At 42.6% G+C, this 10,032-nt stretch overlaps 1 protein-coding gene across 2 annotated transcripts in view; it reads left to right on the forward strand.

Annotated features, from left to right (window-relative positions):
- ZDHHC14 (zinc finger DHHC-type palmitoyltransferase 14) overlaps window positions 1-6,052 on the forward strand; it is a 172,642-nt gene extending 166,590 nt beyond the window's left edge. The window contains exon 9 of one of the 2 annotated variants that reach the window (XM_065401329.1): window positions 5,651-6,052. In XM_065401329.1, the coding sequence (XP_065257401.1) occupies window positions 5,651-6,052 (402 nt within the window). The remainder of the gene's footprint in view (window positions 1-5,650) is intronic. The other variant, XM_065401330.1, reaches the window with a different exon arrangement.
- Window positions 6,053-10,032: the final 3,980 nt, after the last annotated feature.

Raw genomic sequence — 10,032 nt, forward strand, 5'->3', positions numbered from 1 at the left:
GCAAGACCGGAGGCAGGAGGACAGAGCACTGCTGCTGTCTATCTCTAACCGCCCTCCCCCGCCACCAAGTCCCACACCCCCCTCACCAAAAGTACAAAGAAGGAGGGGCGGCAAGGGCCGTTAAAACTGTCAGTCGGCCACTGCACACTGCTGCAGCAATGGAAGGCTCTCGTTCCAAAGTTTGAAAAGTCCTTTCCTACCCATCTCACACTAGCCCATGTCCAAGTTTCCTCCCCCCCCCCCCCTTTTCATGTGCGGTTCGTAATAAAACATCGGTTTCTGTTAAGTACTGTTTCCGAGAGTGTCTTTTGGAGGTGATTCTGTCTGAAGGGGGGGAAGGGGTTTGTTACTTGGACAGGACAGTCACCTGTAGCAGGCTACAGAGGCGGGGGCAGGTACAGCATCAGGACACATACACAGCACAGTCACCAGTTACCCTGGTCAGTCTGGGAGGCGGTTTTCTTGTTCTGGGGTGCGAGGGGGTTGATCTGTGACTTTGTGTCGGGGGAGGGCAGTTAGAGATCCTATGCCGCGGTCCTTATCCTGGATCACAGAGCCACGCAGCAGGGGATCTGTTACCCTCCGCCCCCTGCCAGAAAGTCACTTGGCCGACACATACATCCAGTCCCGCCCAGGACTGCTGGCAGGCTGCGTTGAAACAACCAATGCAGCACTGCGGAGCCTGTCATTCCCGGACTTTAGAAGCATCATTTGCATCAAAACAGTAAGCCCGCCCCCCGCCACAGTCTGCGTCCCCGGTTTAAAACATTCCCGCGAAAACAGTAAAAAAGAGAACCTTGTTCATTAACAGAACAGAACAGATTTTATTTGTTGGGAAGGTGGGGAAGGGGGTATGTAACTTGGAAGGATAGTCAACAGTAACTGGGTAAAGAAACGGGGGCAGGTTCAGCATCTGTGTCCACAAAGTAAAAAGTCACTGGAGACCCTGTTCAGTCAGGAACCTGGCTTTCAAAGCCTCCCTGATGCACAGTGCGTCCCGCTGTGATCTTCTAATCGCCCTGCTGTCTGGCTGGACGTAATCAGAAGCCAGGCTATTTGCCTCAACCTCCCACCCCGACATATAGGTCTCCCCCTTGCTCTCACACAAATTGTGGAGCACACAGCAAGCAGCTATCACAATGGGGATATTGGTCTCGCTGAGATCACAGCGAGTGAGTAGGCTTCTCCATCTGCCCTTGAGACGGCCAAAAGCACACTCCACCACCATTCTGCACTTGCTGAGCCGGTAGTTGAATAGTTCTTTCCCTGAGTCCAGTGCGCCAGTGTAGGGCTTCATGAGCCAGGGCATTAGCGGGTATGCAGGGTCCCCGAGGATGACTGTAGGCATCTCCACATCCCCAACAGTTACTTTGTGGTCCGGGAAGTAAATACCTTCCTGCAGCCGTCTACACAGACCAGAGTTCCTGAACACCCTAGCGTCATGAACCTTGCCAGGCCATCCAACGTAGATATTGGTAAAACGTCCCCGATGGTCCACCAGTGCTTGCAGCACCATGGAAAAGTAGCCCTTCCGGTTGATGTACTGGCTAGCCTGGTGGTCCGGTGCCAGGATAGGGATGTGAGTCCCATCTATAGCCCCACCGCAGTTTGGGAATCCCATCTCGGCAAAGCCATCTCTGATGAGCTCCACGTTTCCCAGGGTCACTACCTTAGATAGCAGTAGCTTGACGATTGCCCTGGCTACTTGCATAACAGCAACCCCCACGGTAGACTTGCCTACGCCAAACTGGTTAGCGACGGACCGGTAGCTGTCTGGCGTTGCGAGCTTCCAGAGGGCTATGGCCACTCGCTTCTGGACAGTCAGGGCTGCCCGCATCCGGGTGTCCTTTCGCTTCAGGGCAGGGGACAGCAACTCACACAGTTCGAGGAAAGTCCCCTTCCGCATGCGAAAGTTGCGCAGCCACTGGGATTCATCCCAGACCTGCAGCACTATGCGGTCCCACCATTCCGTGCTGGTTTCACGGGCCCAGAATCGCCGTTCAACAGTATCCACAAGACCCAGTGACAGCGAGATGTCCTGGGCGCGGGGTCTCATGTTCTCAGAGAGGTCGGAGCTAGTGTCCGACTTCATGCCGTCACGGTAGTGCCGTAGCCTCCTCTCATGATTGATCTGCAGCTGCCTCTGGTACAGGTGGAGGAGAAGCTGCGAGGCATTGAGAACTGCCACAACTGCAGCGATGGTCGCAGCGGGATCCATGCTCGCACTGCTGTGGCGTCCGCGCTGTCAGTAATCAGAAAAGCGCGCGAACTGATTTCCCGCCGGCGCTTTCAGGGAGGGAGGGAGGGAGGGCTTGAGTGACGGACGGATGACGACAGGCGCCCAAAAGCACCCTCGACACATTTTTTTACCCAGAAGGCATTTGGGGCTCGACCCAGAATTCCAATGGGCAGGGGGGACTGCGGGAACTGTGGGATAGCTGCCCACAGTGCACCGCTTCCAATGTCGACGCTTGCCCCGTTAGTGTGGACTCACAAAGTCTCACAAAGTCGAATTACTGTCCTTAGTGTGGACACACACGTTCGACTTAGTAATATCGATTCCACATAGTCGAATTAACTAAAATCGAAGTACTCTCGTAGTGTAGACAAGGCCTTAGGGTATTAAGGATTTAGCTCACGAATTTACCAAACTACTGAAAATAATTTTGGAAAAGGGATGGCGTGCTGGGGATGTACCAGGCAGAAAGTAGTGGTCAGGAAATCAGATGTGGTACCAACCTTCAGAAAAGGGGAGGACTCATGGAAGTGGAGAAAAAAGAGAATACTCTTGTATACACATGAAACTCTGATAGATGTATGGCTTCCTTTTTAATGGAGCTTTATCAAGCTACTTTCTCGGTATCTTTGAGAAGTTGGTTCAGTTACAATGAATTAGAATTCAATAAAAATGATTTAATACAGACCATTACATAAATCTAAGTAAATTGCCTTCATGCTATTTTAAATTGTGTACTTTTATGGTGCTGGAACACATTAGGCAACTATCTGCTTTGAAGATAAATGCTGAAACATCACTAAGGCAATAAATCAGCTGCTAAAATTATTTATTATGAGTATGCTCTGGTGGTTAGAGCCTTTGTTATGTAAGGGTACGTCTATACCCAGCCGCTAGTTCGGCGGCTGGCAATCAAAGTTCTGTGTTCGACTTATCGCGTCTTGTCTGGACGCGATAAGTCGAACCCGGAAGTGCTCGCCGTCGACTGCGGTACTCCAGCTAGACGAGAGGAGTACCGCGGAGTCGACGGGGGAGCCTGCCTGCCGCGTGTGGACCGAGGTAAGATCGAACTAAGGTACTTCGAACTTCAGCTACGTTATTCACGTAGCTGAAGTTGCGTACCTTAGTTCGATTTGGGGGGTTAGTGTAGACCAAGCCTAAGAGTATAGTCTTTGACTAGTACTTCTCAGAGAAGACGGAATTTGTTGTCTCTTTGGAAGGATTAGAATGCTGACCCCATTTTTGTAGGGCATTCCTAATAAGGTTGATGCAGGGGCTATAGCTTAGTTAATTACTTGGGATGGAGTGAAATAGCCATTTATTAATCAAGAATGGGTCTTCACAATGAATAGCCAGTCAAGGACTTGATCCTGCAAAGTGCTGAGCACTCTGCCCCTGCCCAGCAAAGCACTGAAGCATGTGCTCGGTTTTAAGCTTTTGAAGTCATATGGGGACTACTTACATGTTTCAGTGCTTTGCTAGATCCAGGCCTGAGTGCTCACCACCAGGCCTTGAATAAGAGGATTGTATGAAAGAAAAGAATGTATTCGAAACTCAATGTATACATCATTCTGGAAGATCAAAATGCATAAGGAGTATACAAACTACATTGTGGGTAAAAGTTTCAAAAATGCCCAAGTCCCACTAAAAGGAAATGGGAGTTAGGCTCCTAAGCCATTTAGACTCTCTTATCATTTTTGCCCTATGTATTGGGATTATATGGTCATTATGCACTATATTTTATTGTAGCTTCTGTGAAGCCATTTTGCTTGGTGAGCGATCTGAGTGGTGCACCAATGCCAAAGACCATGGCAGTGGCAGGCAATTGATTAAGGATATGTCTACACGACAGCCTATGTTGGCAAAACTTATGTAACTCAGGGGTGTGAGTAGGGTGCTGTGCTCCACCTTAATTTCCCCTGATTGGGGCAGTAGTAGGTTCGCTTTAACAGCCTGGGAGCAGCAGGGAAGACAGAGGAGAAGCCAATACACACTAATAAAATAGCATGTTCTCTTTAATAAGGCATAAGGGCAGGAGCAGTTACAACAAATGGTTCATAAGACCCTCACCTCCAGACCCTGGTTCAAAGCTCTCAGACATAACACCAAGTATGTGAGTCTGATTAGGCCGGTCTCCTGGAGACAAAGAAATCACCACCCACTACAGCATATATGGCTTCTACTCCCCCCTCTCTCTCTCAGCTGCCTCTTCATGTTTAGATAGCCCAACCCTAGGGTGGGTACGGCCTCCTTGATTACTCCTAGCCTGTCCCTTAAAGGGCAGTTAGCTCAAAACTGATGCCTTGGTATAGATTTTTTGAAGAAGGGACGATATCTTTGCCAATCAATGGTTTGCCCATGAACGTGTTGCAATTTTTAGTTAGTTGGACATATTACGGTATTGTGGTTTACAACTCAGCCACCTTGGGGATTGACTGACTAATTTTTGCAAATACTGTCCTTGTAAATGATTTTAGGTCAAATTAATACCCAGTGTAATTCTATTGGCTTAAATGGAGTTATAGTTGAGCGAATTTGGTCCATTATGTTTAAAAAATCTTGGATGTTTGCCAGAAAACAAATGTTTAATCAGCTATGTTTTGGTCCTCCACACTGTCAAGATTAAACAAATGAATAAGCAGCATAAAAAACCCTGGAAGTGAACTTTTCTATCAAGTCCATGCAACCAAGCTGCAGGTTGATAATTGTTTTGTACATCTCCTGGCTGAAGAATATTAACAGCTTAAACAACCTGGGAAGCAAAATCTTGGGCAATGAGACTGTATTACTAGATGAATTTTTACAAAACTGGCTGCATTCAAAGGGATGTTTGCCCTGAAAAAGCTCTCCTATAGCACAGTAATTCTAAGGTTACACAAAGCCTGATAAAATAAATAGAAAGGAGATACACCTAGTGCTCTAAAACTCAAAAAGATATTTGCGATATGTCTTAAAAAAATTTCTGAATTTCTAGCCATCCTAGAGTAAAAGGAGCTGTGTTAAAGTTGTCCAGCTGCCTGCTGAAATGCTTTTTGGAGTCAGTGACATTTGAGTTGCCACTTTTGTCCAAATATGCAGCAAACCAAGCAAAATCTGATCATTAGGCATTTCCAAGATTTTCAAGTAAGAATAAATAATAACCAACTAAGTTAAAGTTGTTTAGAATGTACCTCTTTAGAGTCAACTGAAGTCCCTGACTCTCATGCACTGTAAAGTTTATCATAATCTACTCTGACTTTCATCCCAGAATGCAGCTGGTTTAGTTATGCATGCTCTTTTTTTGTCAGCAGTCTAACCATGGAATGATACTAATGACTCTTTTTTCTTCTCACATCCCATTTTTTTCATACCTCTTCTGTCCACATCCTCCCATTTCTGTTTTGTTTGCCCTATATGGGTTTTGACCCCCTTCAGTGTGATCAAGATCAGTGCATTCAGAGCACTAAATTCGTTTTACAGGCTGCTGCCACACCACTACTACAGAGTGAACCCAGCATAACTAGTGAAGAGCTACCTTTACCAGGAAAGACCACTATCGGTGCTCCTTGTGCCACGCTAACCCTAGGGCAGCCGACACCACCGTCCTCCATGCCAAATCTCACATCAGAAACAGGTTTGACAGACATGATACCATTAAAAGAGGAACATGAAGGTCATCAGTTTCTCACTCCTGAGGAAGCTCCATCACCTCCTGGTATGCTGCCAGCAGGGAGCCCTATAACACACAGCCATACCATGCACGTCCTGAGCCTAGCCAGCCAAGATTCATTGCATGAAGACTCAGTGCGTGGTCTTGTGAAGCTTAGCTCAGTTTGACCAATTTTTATTGATAATATTATACCATATCATAGCGGTTGTACAAATGTATACCCAACAGGAAAGACTTTACAGTACCACTGTAAGACTCTAACATGCCTATATAATGAAAACTTTCCCATGTAATGGAGTTTACTAAATGGACAAATTATTTTTTCAATGGAACTATGGCATTCTTTTGACTGGATTGTTAATGGTTCTGCTTTGATGGTGACTGCTTCTATTTTTTAAATAAAACCAGGAAAGGTCAGTAATCCTGCTAACTGAAGATCTGGGTCCAGCAACTTGTAGTTCTACCTGTAGGACGGCCTTTGTTACAGTATAAAAAAGAGAGGTTTTTGGATGTAAGTGTCATGTTATGCATTTTATGCTCTTGTAATACACACTTGTTAAGGCTTACCACACTTGTGGCCAGAATGATCTGCACTTACATGTTATGCTACTAATATTTGAAATAGAAAATAATCATTCCATTTGTTAATACAGAAAATGACTGCAGATATGGATTTGCATGCCACGCTAAGGTATGTGTTACAGTGGTGTTGGTATTAAAAGAGAGTGCTGCTTTTTTATTTGTGAGTTTCAAAGTGCTGTTTCATTTAAAGACGGTGCAATAGATTAACCAATGGACAACGTTATTTTTTTCAGTTTATTAAATTTTATTTTAAATTAATCAGTGGTGCCTAAAATATGGAGGCTACTGATTTTTATCATGCTACATATCGTTTAACCTTCTATTAAATTGTTTAGAATAAGGTATTGTGTTGTGCCATGCCACAGATTCTTCCACTCCCTTGTGTGATAAGATTACCTGCAGACATCCAATAAAATGATATCCTGTTTCTTTGGATATGCGTACAGTTATCCTTATACAGTTTACTGGAAAAGAAAAGTCCCATTTGGATGACTTAGTCTATCGGGGGTTATGGTTTTTTTTACTTTGATACATTTGCATAATGCACCCAGAGCCACAGGGAAAATCTGACCATGAATTGTTTTGCTTTAGTATTATGTATACCTTTGTATGGAGAGTCTGTTTTGATAACAGTGTTTCTACAGCAAACCTGTGTATTAAGTACAGATACTTAATATCCGCTTAGGACCTAAACTCCTGGATGTTAGGCTTCAGAAGGAAGAGAAAAGTCAATGGAGTGAACCCGAACAAACAAGCGATACACTGTAGCTGCTGTCTAGTTATAAGTTTTCATCTGTATATTTTCATCCATTATTTAAAATGGAAATATTTATATTACAAAGTTGTTCTATGCTTCAATTTGTGATTAGGGAAAATAAGAGTTATGGTTTATGGAAAATATCTCCACTCAGGGACAATTGAAGAGGACCCTGCGCATAAGCTGAGAGAACTCAAACGTTGTAATTTACTGTATCTGACTTGTTTTTCAGATTCTAGAATCCGCAATAATCTCTTCTCAGGATAAATTAAATGCAGAGAGTCTTTCCAGCAAGCTCAAGATATTATTTCAACTGCAAATTGCTATTATATAAAATGTTTCCTTGATCGATCAAAAAGCATGACATTTCTGCATCATTGAAACATGGTCATTCACGGACATCAAGTGAAAAAAATTGCCATATTTTTAAAAAAGAGCACAATAAGCCTCTTGGAATACAGCCATTTATGCTATTGAAATGTCAGATGACATGCTAACAAGAGCCCTCATACTTTGAGGTTTTGTAACCAATTTTATTTCTCTAAACGGTGATATCACCTTTCACCTAGTTGTAGGTATAAAAAATATAGAAGGAAAACTTTGATAACATCAACTGATTTCTTGGGTCCCATTTCACAGTTAGTTATGGATGGACTAGATGACCTTTTGAAGTCCCTTCCTGCCCTAAATTTCAATGAGACTATGCATGCTCCACCATTAACAGTGATGGTGAGTCATTAAAAAGTTTGCAAGATTTCACATAAGGGGATATAGCTTCTCAGTTTCTTTTCCCATTCAGTCTCGCAAGGTTGCTCAAAAATTCTTATTCAGATATTCTCTCTCTTTTTGGGTATGTCCTCTCCAAAGAAGAACTCCCTTTGTGCTGGATTCCAATCCACAGCTAGACAGTCGGGTACTATGTCAGATGGGGCAGAAAAACTTATCGAGATGGATATCCATGGATATCCCCGCTACCAGACTAACAGTAGTAGCTCTGGTAGGGGGAAGGAGAGTGTATTACTTATGGCTGGGATTTTCAAAGGAGCCTAAGGGAATGAAGTGCTCAAAGCACATTGAATGTCAGAGTTATTTGAGGGCACCCAAATAATTATAATAATGCAACACAGTGTACTCTCACCTCTCAGAAACACCGAAGTTTGTATTCTTAACCTAGCCCACGACAAATGCTTATTACAAAACCACTGCACTGTTTGTATTCTTTTAGAGCTGAGAACAAAAAGGGATGTTTCATCTCAAGACTGTATTTTGGATGAACTGAGGTTTGGGATGAAGCATTCATAGCACCTTGTCACATTTTATTTGCTTTGGTTAGTGTTATCAGCCTTCCCTGACATAAGCACTAAAATTTTGCTAGTGAAAAAAGGAAAAATTATTTATCCTTTGCTCATAGTACTGAACAGTAAGTGAAATATTTCTGTTTTTTGTTAGTAGAAGGGAAAGTTCTTTGAAATCAGTTGCCACTATGGGAAATTACCTTACAACCTTACAGAAACAATACTTGATTGAATAAGTGAATCTGTAGCTAAGTGGGTCTTAATATTTTATTAATTCTACAGATATCAGTGTACCGAGGATTGATTGTCCACTATGTGAAAGAACAAGTAAGATAAATATTTTACTGTGGTATTAAAACTTCACAGCTATTGAGCTAACTCTGAGGATCACCTTTATTTATAAATTCATCTGCTTGCAATTTCACAGGAATACCCAAGGCATCTCATGCTTACAGGAAACTCCATTTGGTGGCAACATTTGTATGTCCTTGCCACTAGCAAGTAGTACAGGCAGAATCACATCAACTGTATGGCTGTGATAAGGTTTATAGTGACATTCTTACGTAGGAGAAAGGGTTATTGTTCAGGGATTTATGTTATTCCCCAACTGAAACACTCTGTTCACTCTTCACATTTAAATGTTTAAAATGATAGAACATCACTTTTAGAACCTTTTGCTTTTTCAGTGCTGGAGAGGGAGATAGAAAGCCTGACAACAGAACTGAAGTACTGTGAATACCCATTTTTTTTTTTTTGCCCTTTGTTTATAATCTTTCAAGATTGTATTTAAGGATGATAAATAGATAGTGTATTTTTACCATTACCTTGTTTTTATTTACAGGTTTTCATATCACCTTAATTTAAATCTAATCTCCTTTCCTTCCCCACCCCAGAGTTTTTGTTATGGTGGCATCTCTGGTTGACACTATTGACTTGTGAGGACATCTGCTGGAAAATACCGGAACTGAATTAATTAATTGTTTCTATAATTATAGTTCTCGATTAACAGATTAAAATCAGTGACTCCATCATCAGAATGACTGAAATTCCTGTGTAGGCCATCTCTTCTGTTTTACTTTTTCCCAGCAGCAATTGCTTTCCAGCATATGAGCTCCCTCAGATGGAATTCACATACACATATGGCACCGTTCAGCAAAGTAACTTAACCATCCCTGGTACTGCAGGATTCTTAGCTTTGATTGTATTTTCTTTGCATTGCAGAGCACAAGGACCAGAGATTCAAACTGATAATCCAGGGCCACATTGCTCTATTTGCTTCTCTTCGCATATTTTGCTTTCTCCTTTGTTGTTCTTTTCATTAAACAATTAGTACATTATATTGAATTAATCTTATAAAAAGTTTGAATGTTCCTCATACTGGTACCTTCTGATTTGTATAAATGCAGAATCTAAATTGGAAGTTGATGTTTACAGAAAAGTAAATGTATGTTTTTACTAAAAGTACCTATAAATGTGTAGATGTTCACTATGCTAGTTAATCTGGCAGCAATTT

This window comes from Emys orbicularis, chromosome 3 (assembly GCF_028017835.1).
Source record: "Emys orbicularis isolate rEmyOrb1 chromosome 3, rEmyOrb1.hap1, whole genome shotgun sequence".
In the NCBI taxonomy this organism is placed as follows: Eukaryota; Metazoa; Chordata; order Testudines; family Emydidae; genus Emys; species Emys orbicularis.